The 21,930-nt window shown below is 35.3% G+C and overlaps 1 protein-coding gene across 1 annotated transcript; it reads left to right on the forward strand.

Moving 5' to 3' along the window:
• Nucleotides 1–805: 805 nt before the first annotated feature.
• On the forward strand, nucleotides 806–21,741 carry LOC135695907 (major vault protein). Its single transcript, XM_065215123.2, has 30 exons — nucleotides 806–964; nucleotides 3,057–3,190; nucleotides 4,644–4,710; nucleotides 5,482–5,533; nucleotides 6,026–6,183; nucleotides 6,919–7,010; nucleotides 7,367–7,436; nucleotides 7,685–7,779; nucleotides 8,937–9,003; nucleotides 9,583–9,724; nucleotides 10,141–10,245; nucleotides 11,244–11,334; nucleotides 11,443–11,503; nucleotides 12,004–12,098; nucleotides 12,367–12,451; nucleotides 12,618–12,671; nucleotides 13,222–13,272; nucleotides 13,863–13,908; nucleotides 14,297–14,376; nucleotides 14,928–14,987; nucleotides 15,679–15,757; nucleotides 16,130–16,272; nucleotides 17,441–17,541; nucleotides 17,966–18,056; nucleotides 18,607–18,696; nucleotides 19,469–19,514; nucleotides 19,957–20,021; nucleotides 20,349–20,429; nucleotides 20,784–20,864; nucleotides 21,417–21,741. Exons 1-30 carry the CDS (start codon nucleotides 902–904, stop codon nucleotides 21,519–21,521), a joined length of 2,550 nt encoding a protein of 849 aa, XP_065071195.2. The 5' UTR covers nucleotides 806–901; the 3' UTR covers nucleotides 21,522–21,741.
• Nucleotides 21,742–21,930: the final 189 nt, after the last annotated feature.

Consider the following 21,930-nt stretch of genomic DNA (forward strand, 5'->3'; position numbering starts at 1 on the left):
CAATCAAGGTTCCTGCTAATCCTTTGATCTGTCTGCGACGATGGCTCGCCCAAGGCCGAACCCACCACTTTCGCTGCCTTTTTTTCTTAGATTCACAGTACATTAGTAGGGCTACGTCTGTCCCACACACGAACAAAGTTACTTCTTCGTTAAAGAGGCCATTTTGGCAAGAAAAAATTGCACAAATACACTCTTTATTTTATAAGAACCAGTAAATTTAAGTTCAAGCTGACTGTTCTTAATTTTTTCGAAAATCTGAGGCTGGATTGTTCTTAATTTGTTGTGTAAGCAGTGCTATTGCTAGCTTTTTCGCTCTAAGAAAGTGTTCAGGCCTCATTTGCCAACAGAGTGAGTGAGACAGCCTTAATTTGCTGACAAATTTGAATATTCACCGAAAAAAGCACCCATCGCTAAAAATCCTCGATTTTGAGAAAAAACGTTGTTCAAGTTGCATTTTGCAAAAGCTCAGCCTCAGCTTGTTCTTAATTTGTACTTAACTTTTGACCAGTTTTGAGGCTCGTGTTCTTATAAAAAAAATAGTGTAATGAGCCGCGTCAGAAAACCGAAGCTAACCTATAAACTCCGCTTGCCATAACACAAATAGATATTGTCAAAGAGATTAATATCTTTCTACGCGAAATGTGTAGAAATTGTCAAAAAAAACTTGTTTATAATCTACACGGGCAAGGAAACTTGTCATGGAAAATTGCTAAGGAAAAATTGCTCGTGTAAACGCGGCCATTTACACGAGCAATAATCTACACGGATTCAAGAACCATTTATTTCCGGTTCCCGCTAAGCGAACGTGAAATCGAGGCATCGCTGTTTGATACATCTGAGAATTGAGCTTGTTCGGCAGGGAAGGTGGTGTTTGTCTGTAGTTCAGTGCTTTGTTGTAGAAATGACGAGCAAGAACCAAATTCTCCGGCTACTGCCGTTGCAGTATTCTCATATCCTCGACATGGTAAGAAAGTCTTTGTGCATTTCGTAATTGTAACTAACGTATATCTAGGACGCGATCGCATGACTGCCTACTCAGCATTTTCGACTGCTGGCATCCATTAAAATAATATCTGGGCATAAGTAGCAGAGAAAATCGCTCCACTTGGACTCCTGTCTTATTTTTTATCAAATCGTAGCTGCTGATATCAATGTACACTTGGCCTTTACTCAACGCACTGAAAACATCGAGTTATTGCACCATCGCTCTGTCGGATCCCTCCTTACGTCATGGCGGAAGTGTCAAAGGCTGGGCCTAGGCAGGCGACCCATACCTAGTTTAGTCCAGTTGAGCTTTGAATATAACCATATCAACTTAGTTTTTAACATTGCACTGCAAATCGCAATAGGTGTTATGATAAGGCAACAGGCAATATTTGAGTTTTTTGCAAAGGAGATTTTTTGAAACCAGAAACAATTTCTACTAAAAACAGTTGAATTAGTTTAGTACCCACCTGAAAATGTACCAGAGCCAGACTGTAAAATTTGGGTATGCGCTGGGAACACATTCCCGTGCAATGATTTTCCCTGGAATCCTGTCCGCACATATTTGCAATTTAGATTAATCTGCCAAGTTGCAGAACAGACTTTCGATCAAATTTCATGCACTGCCTCACTACAAGGCTTGATGCTATTTAAAAATAAAATAAGCTTTTTCTAGTGCCCATCAGGTATGGTCTGCAGTATTAGACATGCAAATGAATTTGTCATAAAATGTATTATGTGACAGTTGTTGTTGGGCATTCTTTTTTATTTACAATGGCCTTTGCCATTAAAACAGTACTGTATTGTTGTCCTGCAAGTTTCCTGTAAGTTTTAGTCAAGCCTTGTTAAGAATCTAGGCCAATAACAGGTCTGTCTTGCAAACATCAAAGGTTCCAGTCTGGCAAGATTGCATTTAAGGTGTACCCTGCAGTGAAGGTAGGTCATTGCAGTCATGAATGTATGTAAAAATTTATTTATCTGTGCCAAAGCAGTAGAGAGTTTATGCTATTAGACCAAAACTAATCAATGCAACATCAGCCTAATTTTTACATATATACATAGAGAAAGGAAGGCTAATTTTGATGTTCTAACTCCAATCTGTTTGAAAGTTATAGCTCTTCAGAAATTAGATCAAATTCCCAAAAAATTTCTCGTAGCAGCTTTCTTGGATTTCACAGCTGTATAAATAGGCATTATATATATTTTTATTTCACTCTCCTCCATCCTGAAAATTGGTAAATTTCTATCATTTTAAGGAGCTAAATCCAAAAATGAAATGAAAACAGACAATTTTTCATGTTCAAATGGCAATTAACAATTTTACTTAAGTTGAAATGGGAAAATGGCTTCTTGCAGATCACTGAGACATCAGACATTTGTTGAAAGCTCAAAAGTAGCTTCAGTGTTGTCAAATGATATGAAACAAACCTATTTTTCAAGAATTTTTAAATAATACAAAATCATCACATATTTTTCAAAAACTATAAATTTCATCTGATACATCATGCCCAATTTATGATTTTTTTCTGATTACAAATTTTCATGAAACAAAAAAGAGGTTTTGGTTGGCTAGAGGATGATAAACCGTTGATAAGATCCACCAAGAGAATGCAAGGCCAAAGATATCAATTTTGAAAATTTAGTATTCTTATAGCACAAACAGGTTAAGTTTTTCGTTTTGGAGAAGTGAGATGTGATTTTCCACACTTGTTCCACAGTTCCTCAAGCCTTGAAAAAAACTTAGATTCACTGGTATCATTGGCCTAATATTCACAAGATTGAGCCTTATTGGCCTTCATATATCTGGCTCAACAAACTCCACTATTCTCAGATGAAATTGAATTTCAGATAATGCATATAATTAGCTCTTTATTCTAAGTCATCTGTGGAAGCTTTGAATTGCACTTGATATCTTCTGAATTTCAGCAATATGCATTTGAAATCTATGGACAAAGAAGTGTTTGAATTTTTACGACTGTTTTATAACATAGTGCTTTGCTTTCCAGAGTATTTACTACCCTTAAATGACAGTAATAAATCCTATAGATTAAAACCGTCTATCCCTTCTTTAGAATACAAATATAACTTCTTTGAGACTGGGACCTGGCACATTTATTTTACAAGACAATGAACAAGTGGTGTTGGATCCAGTTCAGATGGTCAAAGTGCCTCCTGGACATTATTGTATCATTCAGAATCCTGCAAAGTAAGTGTAAAATGAGTATAAACAATTAAACGTGACAAACCATTCATATGATTGCCATTTTTAAACAAATGTTATTGTATAAAGCTAGATGTGGGAATACAGTAGTAAGTATTGCTATTTATTTTGTGGCATATTGACATTGATTTGAATTCCTAAAGTTGGTTTAAATATTTAGAATGTATAAAAATGTGTTTCCTTTATTAAAAGTATTTTTTTGTTTTATAAAAGTAGCAATGGTTTTGACATTTTAAAGAGTAAAGTGGTATCCTTAAATGCTGTACTTCCTCCCAGCTGATGTATTTTGCCAACAACTTGCTCAAATTTTGTTGTTCATTTGACGATGATCAGGCCTTGCTCTAAGTAAAATGAAGGTGCTCCATAAAAAGAGCCCCTTAGAAACTCTAGGCGCTCTATTTCGCACCTCTAAGTAAATGTCCTTGAGAGCATCCTTCGAGAGCTTTAGGAGATCGAGAGATTCAAATCGAAAGCTTCGGAAGAATGTTAAATATGAAATTCAACGGTGATACCACAAAGCACCATAAAATGAAATAACAAAATATGCAACAAACACTATGTTAATATAAGTATAGAAATATAATAGAACAAAGTCGCAAAATTGTTCAGATTTTTCTAGATATGTAAGTTGCCATCATTCGATGAGCTTTTATCAGTGTCAGTATCACTACTGTTATGTTCAGCTTCACATATTGCTTCATCAATACGCATGGCTTTAAATCGAACATTTAACTTTGTTCCTTTTTTCATGTTATCCATTCTATAAGAAACGCTAGAACATCTACTACTTGCAAAAGCAAATGAAAAATGAAAAGCAATGTGATAATTTGGACGGAAAGGTGATCGCTGATTTGCAGAGGCGATTTTAAGTTATTAAAAAAACAGAAAATAATATATACTTCAATAGAAGATTAACGCTTGCTCGAAAATCAAATAAATCTGCCAGAGAATACCCTTGCTTGATGGCCTGTATCCTTGATGGTTATTAGAGGGTTTTCAGATTAAAAATGATATCGAAAACCCAACGTTGAATTTGCTGAATTTTTTCTCAAGGGGTAATCTTACGCAAATCATAATATTGTGGTCTGTTGGGAAGATTGTTTATGCTTGATCAAGTTGATTTAATAAATTCCAAAAATTTATTTTGCTCCGCCTTAATATTGTTTTTACGTTTTGAGGGGCTCTATAAATCGCTCTCCAAGGCTTTTTTTGGGTGCGCTCTAGGCGCGCGCGCTCGATCGAGCGCCTTTCCGGGCAAGGCCTGGATGATGTGTCTATCTTTTTGCATTCAAATTGCACTCGTTGATAACTTTTCCCCTTTTTTACATTTGTGAAGAATAAGGTATCTTTGTCAACTTGTTTTGAAGGCATAGTGATAAATTTATTGACATGTTAAGCTGTTATGTTTGACCTAAGTTTTGTTTTTGAATTTCTTTAGACTTCCAGTGCAGTCTGGAAGACAATGTGAGTTGAAATTTGGACAAACTGAAGTGCGATTCCATCAAGTAAGTCAATTTATACTTTTTAGAGAAGTGATCTGCTTTTATTTGCAAATATCTATTCCACTCAAATGGAAATTTAATAGCAAGCAGTAGTTTCAATATCAGGATAATTGCTCTTACCATCTATGGCTCCCCAGGAACTGGACTCTTCAGTCCTGGTAATTTTAAATTTGTCTGTGTGCTGGTAATTGCACTTCTTGAAAAGTTAAGGTGTACCTTGGCATGTGATCCATAAAGCTGAGACCTTATTTGGTAGCCTTTTAATGTATTATATCTATTCGAAGAGGTGTATCACTGTTTGAAAAAGCATAAGAAGTTTTTAGAATCTAAATAATTTTTAAAGAATTTTAAAATAAATTTCTTGGAAACAAAATGATTAAACAAAATGCATACAAGTTTTTTAGGCCCTGTTGCTAATACTCAATTTTTTATGAGAATGAATTTGAATTTCCCACTATTATGCACAATAACATATATGAAGCTAAACTGAAGTCACCTTAAAGCGTTTTCCAAACTAGAGTCCTTTGGAAAGGAAATCATTTGTAAACACATTGTTTAATTTGGAACATCAAAAGCAGTGGCATTCAAAAATGAAGTCATTCTCAGTTTCAAAAACAGCTCATACAAAGGATACAAAAACAGTTGGTAATGGAGCAACAAATTTTTTTTGTTTTGACTAAAATGGAGTGGCCCTGATTAGTGGGTACAGTCCATGAAAATGCAACCTTGCTGAATTGCCAATTCTTTTCCTTAAGTCTTTCTGTTCCCTTCTAGGAGCCATTTCCATTATATCCTGGAGAGGTTCTTGCTGGTGGAAGCTACAGCTGTAAGTGCTAAGCTGTTTTAGTCTGTTAGGTGTAACAGGGAATCGTTTGCATCAAATTTTCCATTAGACTGAAAAGAAGACCAAGCATTTGGTCATATAAAACCAGATAGCCAATCCTGACCAAATAAAGTTATTTCTTGCATTCTATATTGCTAGAGTTATGGTTTGTATATTTAAGGTTCTTTGAGAATTTAATAAAAAATTTTCTGCCAATTTTTCTTGTTGAAAATTAGCAATTTACTCAGTACCATTTAAAAGGTGAAGATAATTTGATGAAGTTTCTGTTACCTGGTCATTGGAAACTGCTATTTCCCACAGTGGAAGGGCCTGATGTTCCCATCAAGCATGAAAGGCACAGTATCTGTATTAATGGCTAGCTCTACACCAATGCATGTTTTGTAAATGTATCATGTCTTGACTTTCAAATTAAAATGTTTGGATGTAATTGAATATATGCAGAGAGTTTTAACCATATCTGTGTTTCACATATAGCTCATAAAAATGCAATCAAAAAGCTACCTGTAATTCAACCAAAGCATGGACTAAGGCTTCAAGCACTTGTTGACTTTGAAAGTGGATCAGAGAAAAGAGCAGCTGGAGATGAATGGCAGCTAGAGGGACCTTTGACATATTACCCAAAGCCAGAAGAGGTATTTTAATGGACCCACTTTGATTGATTAAGTACCTAGGATGTGATTTTGCTACCATGCTACCTGTAAGATTTAGGATGCAATTTTGTCAGTTTTGTACTTCAGAAATAGTTGATCACTGCTTCCTTCAGGTCATTTTTCATAATTAGCTATTCTAAATTTCTATAGGTCATTTATCGTCTAGTCAGAATTTTAAATAATCTTTGAACAATTATGGTCTTAGTGCATGCTTAATTTTAAATCAAATTTTTTCCCTATTTTTGATGAGGTAATCGCCCTTTGGATAGTGGTAAAGACAGTAGTTAAAAAGTTGAATTGTATCAAAATTTATTTAAAGGCATCCTAACCACATTAACTTCAAACCACACTTGTCATCACAATTAAAGCCACTCAAATCAAACTGGTTAGATATTATAATTCTGAGTGTCATAAAAATCATCAGTAATAATCAAACCGTCTCTAAAAATGATTTTTCTTAAAGATATTTTGAAGAGAGATATTTTGAAAATTAAGAAAGGCACATTTTAACTCAAACATGCTGTTGAGGTTTTTCAAAAAGTAAGAGTGTACATACAACTGGTGGTCCCTGGTTCCTACATCCCTGCAACTTAATTTCGTATTTAAAACTGTTTCAGTTACTTGCAACTCTGAATGCAGTTATCATCACCTAATTAAGAAACAGTAGTACTAATTATACAGTTAACTAGACTTAGGAATCATGTGTCATTTCTCCAGCATATAATGGATGTGGTGAAGCCTCACGTAATTCAGCAAGGTGAAGCTCTCAGGTTAAAAGCAAAACAGGACCTTGAAGACCACAAAGGAGTGTAAGTAGTGGTATAACCACATATTCTACACTTATCAGGTAACATTTTTTATAGAATATTTGGTCACATGTATCATCAATATTTACTTGGATTCTGTTACTTGCAAATCTATGAAAGGAGCACAAGCTTTTTTAAGTCAACTGATAAAAACATCCATTTTATATATTGAGCTGTCATGCTCATAATCCAGAGCAATCTAGCTTTTCTTAAAGGTTTTCTTTTTTATCACCATAGCATTCTAGTTCAATAAATCATCACCTTATTTTAGGCTTTGATTAAACTATCCAATTCAATTTTCAAGTTTGCTTTCTAGAGTTTCTTTTTTATCATTGTTTTGTAAGAAAATACTTTTTTAGCTTAAGAGTCACTGGAGAAGAATGGCTTGTGAAAGACTTGGGTGCCTATCTTCCGGGTATATATGAAGAGGTATGAACATACAACTGTATCTTTTTGTTTGAATAGTAACTTTTTAGGATTTTTTTATTCATTTATACCCTCTTGAATATAAAAAATGTATTTTGTCAACAAGTCAGTTTTATAAATTCTAAATAGTCAGCATTTTCCATTCAGTTCAATTGAGAAGTGCAAGAAGATCTCTTCTTCCATTTACAGTTGCAGTCATTTTGTTTTCTTTAAAGATTGCATTTAGCATTTAGTTCTTTATGTAATTGTAGGTGATAGGAGTAGAGCAAGGATATGTCCTTACCGAAGACAGGGCCATCCGTATGACTGCTACAATAAATTGTACTGATGCACTTGGGAAGAAAAGGTACTCTCAACATTTCACTGCTTTTGCCCGACTTTTGATTCACCCATTTTATAATGAAATACATTGGTAAACTCCTATTTGCCCAAATTAGATGTGATTTCACTATAGGTCAATATTTTCTTAAGAATCCAGAGGACACCAAAACTTAAAATGACAACACTTTAAATTCATCTGGCAAGCTAGGTTTTCTCTTTATTTAGGTGTTTTTAAATCTGTCTACATCAAACCAAAAAGTCTGATTTGTGAAGATAGAACGAGTTTGTTTTTCTCTTAGAGTTCTCAACTTTTTGTAAATGAGAGGTTATCAGCTGCCAATTGGTCAAAAACAAGGCATAAATCAAAATTGTATTTCTTTCTCTCACGTTACATTAAATCCACATCTGAAAATATAATATACTGCTTTCCTTTGGTTATAATCCGACGTTTATACTCTGACGAGTGTTGGAAAAATATTATACTTTAATATGTTATGTTTCGGTATTTTTGTGCTGCTTTGAATATTGCTGCACCAACAGCTCATTTATCCTGTACTTGTTGTATATTTTCACATCTTGTAATCATAGCAGCTTATAACATGCAGCTAAATTCAAAATTAAGGCACAATGTCCAGGTAGTAAGAGTGCTTGACTATCATGCTGAAGGCTGCATTGTTTAAGTCCATTTTTAAAGCATTGTATCTAAAATCTTGGCAAAAAATGCTGAGACACTTGCAAAAAAGAAGCTACTTACAAATCACCCACCCCCTTTCCCCCGAATCAATGTTGTGATTGGATTGGTAACTAATGTTGTAATCCCCACTTATTCTGTGACCATCGTAATCAACATGGACCACGGGAGGAAGGGGGTTTAGGTCACCAGCGCATATTATATGAAGATATAGCACGCGAATTCCCTTTTCATTCACATGTCTAAGCTATTTTTTGCCAAGATTGTAGGTGCTTTCCACTAAGCAGTGATAAGATACCTGGCGATAAAAAAATTGTTTCCTTTAAAGTCAATCTAGGACCTTTGTAGCTTGATCGACAGCTTTCATAAATTACAAAACCCTTATCTTTTTTGCACAACAAATTTGACAATGCTTGAAACTGGCCATTAAGCATAAAAGCAAGTTGTATTCGAATTTAGACCAAGATATGTCATCAAGTTGCTTTCCGTAGAATTGCTGGAGAAGAATGGCTGGTTACTGTTAGTGACAAAGAGACATATATCCCGGAGGTTGGAGAGGTAAGCAGTTGCTAGCTTTTGAGCATATAGTAAAATATCCTACCCAGGACAAGCATTGTGAAATGTAGCAGAATTGGGCTGGAATTAACCTTTTTTGTTAATATACTAAGCTCTTTTATTGCATGTTTTTGTAGTACCTCAGCTTTTACTTTTATGTGGAAGCTTGGGCCTATAAAGAGTGAAACATGCAAAGGCTATGCTACGAGAAAAAAATTTAGGGTAAGAGTTTAAAGCCACGAAATATCCACGTCGTTGTAATGTGGAGGTTTTGAAGAAATGGAAGTTTTTCAATAGAATTATGAACTTCTTTTAATAAGGTGAGGTCTGTGGACTACCTTAAGTTTGTTCGAAGTTGATCTGGAAATAACTTGCTGTCTTTTGGCTTGAAAAGGCACCAATCTAAAAGCAGCCTATCCGAATACCTTGTTTCGTGGATGCAATTCTAGCCCTAAGCACAACGCTGTCTGCATTTTGCATTTTAAATTCGTTAGCTTCCCATATCAAAAAGCAAATAAAGAAATCAAGTTAATCTAAGTTTATGATTGTTTTCATTTTGACTTTTCTTTTTATATGTTTTAGAAATTGGTTATGATTGTTCGGAGAACAGTTCTGGGGAAGCACGAGTTCTGCATTATCAAGGATCCAATTGACAAAGATGGCAAACCACAGCTCGGTAAAAAAGTTATGAAAAGAGGAATAACCACCTTCTTTCTTCACCCTGGTACGTTGCCTAATAATCATTTATTCTGATTGGTTAACACGTAAACAGCGTATAGTCGAAAGCTTGCTACTCCTATCTGTATCTACATGTAATGGAATCTAAGAAATCTACTTCTACCATAGCTTTAGAATCTGTCCCTTCCTAATCTGGACTCGCACCTTATCTTAAGAATCTACCTCTACTTTGTCTCACAAATTTACCTAATCCTACCAAATCCTGAGAATCTACGCCTGGCTAATCTGCCTAATTCAGGACCTACTCCTGATAACCGATTTGAAAAAGATTTTTGATTTGAAAGTTTGAATTATTTCAAAACCTTGAAGGATTTTTCAATTTAATTTTTGAATTTTGGATGTTGCATAAAGTTGATTGTCTTTGTGTTCTGGATATAAAAAAGGTGTTTGTGTCTATTGAAGGAGAAATAATTGAAGCTGGAGTGCAGAAGACTTTCTTATTGAACGAAGATGAAGCTTTGATAATTTGCGCCATGGAAGGTTTCACTGATGATACTTTTGGAAAAGGTTTGTTGTATATTCAAATCCTTTAAACCAGTGTAAAATTTGCAAATTTATAGAAATATATACCTGCATGCATAGTAAAATGTTTGTATCACAAAAGCAGTAGTGCTATGTAAAAAAATTGTAGAAAAGTAATGACAAAAAATTAATTACTTTCTTTTTAGATATCCAAGTACATCTATATGCTTATCATTTGCTGTATGAAAGTTTTCAAAACTTGAGCTATTGTAACATCTCCTCCTTTAAGTAATTCACTTCTTAGATTTAATTTTGCCCCTGTGTTTATTTACACGTTGTTTTGATTTTATGTTCTCTTGATAGTCTTGTAGTTTTGTTATTTGTTGTTTGTTAAGTTGGAATTTGAATTTAATGATATTGAATCTAAAGCACGAAACTGGAACTGAACAATCAGTGACTCATCATCGAAGGTTATTTAAGCATTCATCGCCAAACAAATGTGTTATTCATTTGAAATTTTCGATGAATTGGTTAGTGGCAAACATGAGTAGGCCACAAATTACTGAAAGATCACAAAGTTAGGTGTTATGAAAAACCAAAGAAGTAAAACGTTTTCCTTTCTCTTGGGTAAACCTTGGCTGAAATATTTGTTTGATATTTCGTCAAGGTTTCTCACAAGAGAAATGGCTTCGGTCTTAGAAAGTATGGAATCTCTTTTGAAAAAGCGGGTTATAGTTTTAATCGTTTTGTAACCAACTGTAGATGTGTACAGCCTAGGTTCTTGATCTAATTTCCGAATGGTTTTACATCATAATTTAAAGATATATTGGCAGTTATAATGTACCAATGTTTTCAAGATGGTTCTGTTTTATCTATATAATTTGGTGTATGCGTTGTGGACAGGTTTTCGATATCGCCACCAATTTCATAGGTTCATATCAATACGAGACTTCACCCCCGACAATTCTCCTCTTGCTACGGCCCTGAGTATCAATTACACACTACTTTATAGAAGTTGTAAAATTCCATCCTTTGGGTTACAGATCCAATTGAAAGAAAACCCGGTGACGAATGGTTGATCAGAGGACCAATTGAGTACGTTCCTCGTGTTGAAACTACAGTCAAGGAAAAACGGTAAGTGGCCACATTGCAAAATTTTATCTTTGCAGTAATCTGTTTTCCTACGAATTTATCATTGGTCTTATAGACGTCATCTAAATCATTAATTTTTCATTTTTCCAGGAGAGCAATTCCACTGGACAAAAACGAGGGGATATATGTCCAAGATGCAAAATCTGGCCAGGTAACTATTATCATTTGTTTATCATTTGTGGTTGCATTTATTTATTTTTTTGATGCATTGAAAAGAATGACACTTTCGGTGAGATCTCGGGTGCACCAGCAACTCCTCGGCACTAGTAGGGTGCGAAAAATTGGTCTGATTTAATAATGCGCTAGCTTTGAAATCGAATGGGCGTAGTTTAGCAGTCCAGCTTTGTGACGAATACGCCGATTTGCTAAGTAAAATGAAGTATGATATACATAGCAATAACAGTGAGACCCAACTTATCATATTCAAGTACCCCTAAACTTAAAGGTTGCTAGCGAAAGAAGTGACAATAGCCCAGGCAAAGTAGGGGCACCTCTGATCCACTTTCCAGTCACAAAGTCACAAACAATACCAATATTCGTACTAAAAGTGCAACTTTTTTCGTCTCTTTACTTTACTAACCTACTATCCAAGCAGCTGGAAGTTTCGTACAATTTTGCAAGTGCATTCACGAAGGCTTTTTCTTATTTTAGATAAGGACAGAAATGGGCCCTCAATCCTATTTACTCACAGAAGATGAACGTTTGTGGAAGAAAGAGCTACCGAACATTGTCGAGATTATGTTGAAGTGAGTCGAAATTCTTTACCTTTAATATCTTACGCAAATTGATTCTTCTTGCGAAAATTCTTATTACTTCTTCTTGGTTAAACTTACTTGCTTTGCTTAATTCTTGAAAAAGCTCCTCGTGATCTACGTCACAGTATCAGTGTCACCATGTATATTGTGCAAAATATATTCTTCAGTTTAAAATATGGCTAAACTGGAAACTAGCTTTGACAGAAAACTAGTTTACTATCAGAGAATCTCTTGTAATATTCCTATTCTATGTTTGCAGAAATGGAGGTTGCCATGGAGAAGGAGACATAAGGAAATTGGCCTATTTCGAATCTTCGATCGATCCAGAAGCATTGGCAGGCAGGGTGAGTCTAAAATGCAGCTTTTTGTTGACACAATGATAAATTAAAAGCCGTTTGCCCTGCTCTGCAAGTTATATATTGTCGTATTTTGTTTTTTGTCACGAGTTCCCCAACATCATTTGTTACTTTTCCGAAAGCTTTTTATCTTCTCGTTTTAATTTACCTGCAGAGAAACCAGACCAGAGTCGTTAAGTACAGGTGTCCACCTAATTCTGCTGTTCAGGTAAGAGCATACAGATTTTTTAATCTTATTTTGCGGCCTTCGATTACAGAATGCTTTAACTTTGCAGCATTAAACTTGTTTCAATATTTGATTCAAGAAAAAAATGTCAAACAAGCTCACGAACGCTTTTTTGATTAAATGTAACTGCTGACTGGCCGGAACAAGGGGTCATTCAAACATGCGTTTCTCTTTTTTCATCTTTTCGATTCATGCCTCTCAACGTTTAGTCATTAGCCTAAATTTTATCTCTAAAGATTTCGGACAAAGTAACATTTTCAAAGTGGTCCTTTCTTTCCAAATTTGGGATTTAGTTTTATATGAGGCGATAGCACCCGCGAAGAATCACAAATAGTTGAAAACTGTATCAAGCCAATCGTTTTTGTCGTGAAGGGTCGCAAAAGATCTCAACGAATCGCAGAAATGAATCTTTTGTATCTCAGAATCAATTAACTAGAATCAGTTGCATGAACAACTGGAATCTGTTTCAAATGAGAACCAGGCTTTCCTCGGGAATTATGTATTTTAGAACCTGTAAATGCTTTCCTTGTAGGTTTACAACCACCAAAAGCAAACAGCACGTGTTATATTCGGCCCAGACCTGGTATGTATTTTAAATCCATTTGAAAAATTTGTTGATGGAAAATCAGTTATTGTTGGAACTATTTCAAAGAGCCATTTAATCGATTCTTTTTCACGCACACCTTTCGCCATGCCACTTCTATTTCTGCATGATTTGTTTCGATACTTTAAGTTGCTATATCTTTAGTATCCATGTATATATCAGAAAGCATCAAGCAAAATGCGACCCGCGGGCACCAAGCACAAAGTGACCCGCGGGCACCGTACGGCCCGCGGTTCACACCCGACCCTTTAAATGTTCCTGTCCGGCCCCTGTAAGAGTGTGGTCAATTAGAATATGAACTTTTTTAGGAGTCTTTTCCCACTTGACCCAATCCACAATTTCATTTATCTATAAATATTTTACGTTATATCTATAACTTTAATTTCACCAGTACCAGCTAAAATATAGTGTAATTTATTGGTTTTACACTGAGAAAGAATTAATATTGTGCAGTATAAATTTATCGCTGGCTCAGCCCTCCAACACCCTTCAGGTTTCTCATGTGTCCCCTTGGAAAAATTAATTCCCCCTTCCTGGTGTATACTAATTATTTCTTGCTTATTTTAAAGGTATCGCTAGGCCCAGACGAGAACTTCAATGTCTTGAGTCTGAGTGGTAAGTTGGAAAGATACATTAACTGTTTCTTGAGTATTTGCGTATATTGGTAAATTAAAACCAAATCGCGAAAGATTTTGAACCGCGAAGGTGAAGATGCTCTGATGATGCAGGTTTTCGTCCGCCAGACAATTTTTTGTCTTTACTGGTCCTAAATATTTCATCGAATGGCTTTTGTTTCGTGTATTTTGCAAAGTATTTAATGAATAACCTTCATTCTACTTCGACATGTTTTAGTAAAAGCGCAAATGAAGTTTTTTGGTGATTTAATAATAAAGTAATAATTATAAGAATGATAATGCTAATTGATGTGCCAATTGATGACATTGTTGTATTTTAGAAGTTTATTAAATCCGTGTTACCAGTATGGTTACATTTTTTATTACAGCTGGTAAACCCAAGAAGAACAATGCTCTCAAAACATTGGCTGTTATGCTAGGCCCAGATTTCATAACAGATATTATTGAGGTAATGCAATCTTTTTCCAAGGGTAGATTTGGTAGAAATATTTAATGTCAATCTTCTTTCTTTGATGGAGAATCACGAAGAATCAGTTTCTCTTTTTTCTTTGGAAACTTGGCTATTGTTTTATATTCTTTCTCGTAGCATTTTGAGAGTAAGATCTGGTTGTAAACGATCAATAAGCAAAGTCGTATACATGCACAAATCATTGTCGTTGAAGATTTATAGCAGGCAAAATATGTTAGTGGTGCATTGTGGTTTTTTCAATTAGGCAGCTAAAAAACTTGATATGCTGCAGCGATACCTGCCCAAGGCTTGGCAAAAACAGTTCTAGACTACCGAAACTATCCTTTCGTGTTATTCGACATACAACTCGCAACATTCGATCTAAAATTCACTCCAGTGGTTTATAGTTTTGAAAATGACTGGGTTATAATCCAGTTTGAGCTTATAGCATTGAAATTAAGTTCCTGTCTCCTATATTCAGTTGTGTGAATTCGGGTGTGAGGTCAGCAGCTTTGCTGAAGTTCTTCATTACCTTAATTTTCTTGTTTCAGGTTGAAACACTTGATCATGCTAGGCTTCGCATTCAGTATGCTGTCAACAACAAGTTTGAGGTATGATGCATGCAATTGTTTTCTTCTGAAGTCTGTCTTTTGCCTACCCCCTTCGCTTGCACGACTTTTAGCAACAGATTTCACAACAGGGTCAAGAGGAAATTGTGATTTTGCAACCAAAAGTGTCGATTGGAATGTTGAAAATAAAATCTCTTTTACCATGACTAAATAGCGCCGATACTGTGCCTTGGATTTTTTTTGGAAATTTTCAAAGTTTTGCTCTAAAAGCTGGACGAAGTGTTGAAATTTGTAAAGTTTCATAATTGTCTGAACTGTTCCAAAATTGCACATCTATTTTTGCTCATGTACTGCTATTTTCTTATCCTCTTCTTGATAACATACCGTCCCTTGACATAATCCTGAGCAAAAATCATAGTATAAAGGAGCGCTTAACCCCCCCTCCCAAAAAAACTTCCAGCCGTATATTCGACTCTGGATGAATGTTTCAAGAATATTTTCAGGAGAGCGAAAATTCACTTTGGCATTTTTTGTACTCTAGCAGCATGGCGGTAGATTTAGTTTTAAAAGCCAAGTAAACTAGCCTTTTGATTGTCAGGCCTTGTTGATATTTCATTTGATTTTCTCTTTCAGAATCATGCTCCTTTATCATTCTTTCATAGAGCTTGTCATATTCGATAACGCTTCTTAATTATTAAATTCCTTCCTTTTATATTGAAACACCTTATTTCAGTATAAAAAAGGCGATAAAGAATCCGAAGCAAGAATTTTCACCGTTCCAGATTACATAGGATTTGTATGCAACAGCAACGGTAAGTTGTTTGCGAATACCAGACCTTTTAGATCAAAAACAAAATATGGAGCTAACGTTACTGCATAGAAAAAGGTTGGAATGAATTACCCTACAACGTAAAGGCTCCCTCTTCTCTCTGAAATAAAAGGTAAAGATCCCAAACCCGCCCATAGCTTGATCCTTTAATTAACCTAAGACCCCTTCCTTCTTTGTTTTTCATTTTCAAGCAATGTAGGAATTTTTTGTTGGTATTAGCTTTTATAATCTTAACAATTGTTATGGATCATGTTTTATATGTAATTTTATGTAAATTGCTGTTGTTTATTTTTGTTTAATATGGTTGTCTTAAAAAATGATCCAGGCATCTAATGCTTTCTGTTTGTCTCTTTAGCAAGCCGAATCAGAGGAAGAGTTGCCCGTACCCCTTTTGACGAATTTCACCGATATTCTGCTAGAATCGTAAAAGAGGCCATCTTTGGTGTCGATGAAGATGGTAATATTCGTCCATCCTTGCTGTTCAAAGAAAACAACATGGTTTGCTAATTGTTTAAAATTCATTTTGATTCTGATTTTATTAGTCCTGTTCAATAAAAATGCCATATTCAGTTTTCTGAAAGTTTACGTGGATATATTTGTTTCCGTTGGTTTTGAAGGGAACAACCTTGATATATCAAGATAATGTTGAACGAATGTCTGATATGTTTGGAAGAGGATATGTTTGTTGTGAATTTTTATGAGATTGGTAAAATATTTTTTCGATTTCTTGTAGGCTAAATGTATTAACCACAAAGATTTTCCTCGTGAAAAAGTTTCGGACAAATATTTTCACGAAATTTTTTCGAATAAAATTTAAATGAGACGAAAATTGGTCACGACGAAATTTGTTTGCTCTTTAGAAACTTTGAGAATTCGCATTAAAAACTGTTACATGTGATCAAAAATCAAATTTACGTATCCTTTTAATCAAAGATGCAAATTACGTCATTAACCTCATTTACATCATCATCATCATCATCATCCGTGTCATTGACTGTCCTTTAACTGCATTCATTCTCACCATCGTTCGATAAAAATGGCTCTACTTTTCTTCTGTCGCTGATTTCAAAAGACTCAATGTCTGTCATTTTATAGTTCAACTGTACTATTTCTTTCATTCGATCAAGGTATTTGAGCTCGTCAACTCAAATTTTGAACTCTAAAGACCGAAAATGTTCAGACCTTTTCGTATTAGAGACGGTCTTATACTTTGTCATTCTTCTACTTATATTCATACTTGTACTTTCAACTATGCTTGTTTATGAACTCTTATACTATATCAGTGAATGGAGACTCTTTGAGTGCTAAAAACATGTCTTTTGATTTACTTACATATAAACAGAAAAAAACTACCGCTTTTATTATGAATTTCCTAATAAGCTGTTCTATGTGAAAAAGCTGTAAGGAGGTTTAAGCCAAATTCGAAGTGGGTGCTCAAGTCCCCAAGTCTCCACGGAGCTGGTCGTTTTAACTCTAAGAATATTGATAGTATTTTGTTAAAGTCACGACGAAATTCTGAAAAGTTGTCCGAAATTTTTTTTTCGACGAAGTTTATCCGCCGAAAATTTATCTGACGAAATTTTTTATTTTTAGTGTAACTAAGTAATTGCATTTTTACACTTACCAATTATTTGCATTTAACTTCCGATTTTTCCATCTGTGTTAGATTATAACCAACGTTGACATACAAAGCATTGAGCCTGTGGATAGGCAAATGAGGGACAGTTTGCTGAAATCGGTGCAACTTGCAATTGAGATCTCTACAAAGTACGTCTGTCTATACAGGCATTTGTTTGAAATAAACTCTTTTGACATGAGTAGATTTAACAAAAATTGCTTCTTCCAACTGAGGTAGATATCCAACACAAATATGTCAGCTTTAGAAGTCTGTGAATCTTTAACCAATAAATGGCAGTACATTTAAAACAAGAAATGGAAGTATTTAAACAAGAAGTATTTAAAGAAAAAAGAGCCAAAAGTGCAATAATATCGAACGAAAGATATGGTTTGAAGAACGAAAGATTGAATTTAGAAACTATTTTGAGACGTTAATAGGTACATATTTTTATTTTTGAAACATTTGTTTATCTTAAAGCTTTCACCTTGTAAGTAGATGCAAATCTGATTGGTCTCTGCGCTTTGTTTAATCTTAGAAGGGATAAGTTTGATTTTTTAATCTTGCTTCTTCCAGCTCCATTGAGAGGTCTGCTGCACACGAGGCTGCAAGAACAGACCAAGCTGCACGAGGCTCTTTGGAAAGGTGTAACTTGCAAAACGAGCAGGTTTGATTCAAGTTATTAACGTTGAGAAATTGTCTTTATTTTTCAACTATGAAATAACCGTTGATTAAATCCTTTCTGTTTAAGGAATTGTTTTGGTTGGTTTCGATAAGGCAGAATCAACTTAGCCAGGCATAAAAGCAATTTTATTTATGATATCATAAGTTTAAGCTAAGTTTTACATGATTTCAATATTAAAGCAAGCTTATGTGTTTTGGCTGTATTACGCTTATCTAAATATAGATGAAACTCAGGATCAACTTTTTACGTATGTAACCGTTTGGTATAAAAGACAGTTTGCAGCCAAACAGCATACAGCGCAAACAGCAGTTCGCAATTATTTCACTCTGGTATTCAGACTTGTTAAACTTGTCTTCGTAACTTCGGTGTCATAATAAGCTCGAAAGCATCCTTTTTGGAGATTTCCAACCCTGTGAAACACCATGATAACTCATTAAAAAGCTTGGTTCCTTTATTTACTACTTAAGTCATATATTTGGGTAGACACTGGGTATGCTCTTTAGTGAAGTATGTACGCATGTTTTCGCAATAGGCCGCTGAGAAAGCCCGCAAGCATTTGTACGAGCTACGTGCAATTACGGCTGCCGTTGAGTCTTCCGGACAAGCAAAGGCCGAAGCAAAGGTAAGATGCATAGTCTCAATTCTGAATTTGAGTCATAATTAACCGCTAGATGGAAGATGCCCCAAAGTGTCATTAATCACAATTCTTCAGGCCTTTAATACAGAGCGCACTGGAAATTTTGTTTGTAAACTTCTCACTCAAGCTGTATATTTTTGCCTTAGATCCGTAATGTTTCATCGAAATTTGAAAATTGAATACAAATGAACCAAAACAAATTGTTTTCATCTGTGAAGCTTTGTGTGATCGTGTTTCCATTTTTTCAAAAAGAATATCTTTTATGTGTTTTTATGACGATGTGAAACTGGATATGTAGGAAGCACTAGCCAGCGATTAGTCGATATAAGAAAACAGCATGTTTCCAGACGTATCAGGGAAAAGGCGGTTCCGAAAATATCAAAATGCCGGAATAAAATGCGTTTGAGTCAGAAACCAAAATTTACTCAGAATCCAGAGTACTCCAAAAAACTTATGTGCGGGCAATTTATAAATCATTGGGCAAGCAAGGTCGTCTTTGCAAGCAAGATCTCTACTTGTGTAGACCGAAGGAGACTCATTTTCTCTCTTTAATTCATCTGGCTTTTTCTCTCATTTTTCATCGGGCTTTATTCTCGTTCCGCAGCTGGATATAAATTTCCGCTTGTTTTCATCATTTTGTAACTTTTAATGTTCTGAGGAATCTCAAACGAAAGTTACTTTAGTATATTATGTTTCCTTTGTTCCATGCTATTTCGATTAAGGTGGCCTCATTGGTTAAGGTTGTCTTATATTTTAGGCCAGGTCTGAGCGTCTTCTTATCGAGGGTCAAAGTGAGATTGAAGGTGTGTATCAAGTTAATCTCGTTTTTGTCTTCTCGGTTCCTGCCACTGTAATTATGTTTGTGTGATTAATTCCAAGCAAGTGTAGAAGATGTTAAGAGGCGAAGATGATAAATGCTTAGAGCGCTTGTCTGCAGTGCTATAGGTTGGGGTTGGAACCCAAGCTCCACCCATGGCGTAAAAAGACCCTCGCCTCGTGTCCATTCTGCAGCAAGTGGGTAACTTTGGGCAACACTGAAGACATTAAATAAATTGTCCATGCCCCCCCCCCTATCATGCTATTGGCCGAGGACAGTCCATGCCACACGTATAGATCGCTATACTACACTCTCCTTTATCTTTATCTGATGTCATTTGGGAGTCAGAGAGTTTTTGCAGCGATAAAATTAACATATGTCTGTAGTTCCATCTACTTTAAAAATTGGTTATTTTTTATTGTTAATAGGCTCGAAACTCAAAGCCGAAGCACAAGAAATTGAAGAAGAAGCCAGTCTTGAGTCACTCACTTTGGTATGAAATCTGTGCCATGATCACTTAGATGAGATCTGTTTCTGTGACTTTGAAGTGTTGTTTTGTTTATTTCTTAATATTTTTGGAAATAAGAGGCTTTGATCAGTCTATATTATCAATTCAGTGACCTTGTAAATATTTATTTATTTCTAGCCTCTTCGATTGATTGATGATTGCAATGCTGTTTTGCAATGCTGAGTTTCTTTAGTATCATCACTCGCTTAGGCTATTCTTTTAGTGTTAACCCATAAAAAGCTAGAAGAAAGTTACGATTTATCATAACTATCCATAATACACCAACACGTTCAAATGTTTGTTCTCTTATAGGCAAGGAATGCGGAACTCGCCTATCAAAAGCAAATGAATGCTCTTGAAATAGAGAAGGCAAAAGCGATTTCAGCAATTGAGGTGAGTCTTCAATTTCATCTCTGATTGCCAACTAGATGGACTTGACTTGTGTCAATTCCGGTCCGGCTTGTATCTCCAGTCCTCTTAAAAGTTATTTTTAGCCGACCTGACCTCTTTTTTGAAGCGTCAAGATCCAACCAAATCTATCAACTGCTAACCTGACCTAGCCTACTTTGACTGAATTCGATCTGACTGACTCCAAGACCTGACCTGACCTGACCTGACCTGACCTGACCTGACCTGACCTGACCTGACCTGACCTGACCTGACCTGACCTGACCTGACCCGTTTTACTGCTATGTTTTTCAAAGCACGTGTTTTGAAAATTTTTATGGAACTATACGTCTTTCGTAGATGAAGAGATTAAAAGCAATGATAAGTTCCATTGGAGCTGACACTGTTAGTACTATAGCACTGGCAGGACCGAAATCAAAGGTATTGTCCATACATACGATGCAGGCCATAAAGTTTTAAAATAAAAGCGAATTCCAAGATTTTCAGCACCTGAAATTTTTTTTCGCTGCTTAAGCCACACTTGTGTAGAAAGGAAAGTCCACATATATCTGCATTTTTGTATCTTTTTCTAAGCTAATTTTTGATACGATTTTTGTGGATAACTGAGCTGAAATCTGGCTCCAACATTTTTATTTTTCCTTTACTATTAAAACTATTTTTTGAGATCAGTTATTTATTTTGACATTGAAAATATTAAGCCAAAAAGCTTCCAGACTTAAGTTCTTTTTCATACCCATTTTCATTTTATAGCCGCAAAAGAAATAAGTGTCTGATTTTTACCACCGAAAGTAAAATAAGATGTTTTCTACAATAATTGAATTATAAGAAAGTAAACAATTTTTCTGAGTTTTGGCGGTGGCTTTCCTAAAATCTCTTGGAATAACACCAAAGTTTTCTACTGTCTTGTCCGCGATAATGAATACAGATGTTAAAACCATGGTTATCTATCATTGAATTCATGTTCGCTTTCAGATTGAGATGCTGAAATCACTCGGCATTCAAAGCACGCTGATTTCGGATGGGTCGACGCCGATCAATTTGTATCAAGGTGGCAATGGACCCTTTATGAGAACATGATTTGCAGCTCCAGAGACATTAATGATTTTTTACACTTATTTTGACAATTCTGCGCAAATATTTTTATTCACTGCACCATTGACTGCAAAATTATTCTTGGAGTATCAAAAGATCATTGAAGCGACACATTTGTATCAAGGTTTGAAGGGGACAGACACATTGCCATAACTCGTGTATGATCATATTGCGTTTATCATTTTCAATCTGTACTCTTTGCCTATCAATGCAAATTCAACATACAAAAAACTATTTTTCTGTGCAAGTCCTTTATTTATGTAAATAAATGAAAGGCCACGGTAGAAGGCTTTACTTGACGGACTTCAAATGCTTGCGGCGAAAAATCGATAGAAATGTAGAAAATATGGCAACGCGCCGAGAACAGACAGCAATCAATACAAGCAAATAAATA

This window comes from Rhopilema esculentum, chromosome 14, assembly GCF_057945365.1.
Source record: "Rhopilema esculentum isolate cy_ngs chromosome 14, ASM5794536v1, whole genome shotgun sequence".
Lineage (NCBI taxonomy): Eukaryota > Metazoa > Cnidaria > Scyphozoa > Rhizostomeae > Rhizostomatidae > Rhopilema > Rhopilema esculentum.

Coding starts and splice junctions, on each gene's coding strand:
- LOC135695907 (XM_065215123.2), top strand. CDS start 902: ATGACGAGCAAGAACCAAATTCTCCGGCTACTGCCGTTGCAGTATTCT. Junction 7,780..8,936: donor GATGCACTTGGGAAGAAAAG/GTACTCTCAACA, acceptor TGCTTTCCGTAG/AATTGCTGGAGAAGAATGGC. Junction 12,452..12,617: donor CAGAAGCATTGGCAGGCAGG/GTGAGTCTAAAA, acceptor ATTTACCTGCAG/AGAAACCAGACCAGAGTCGT.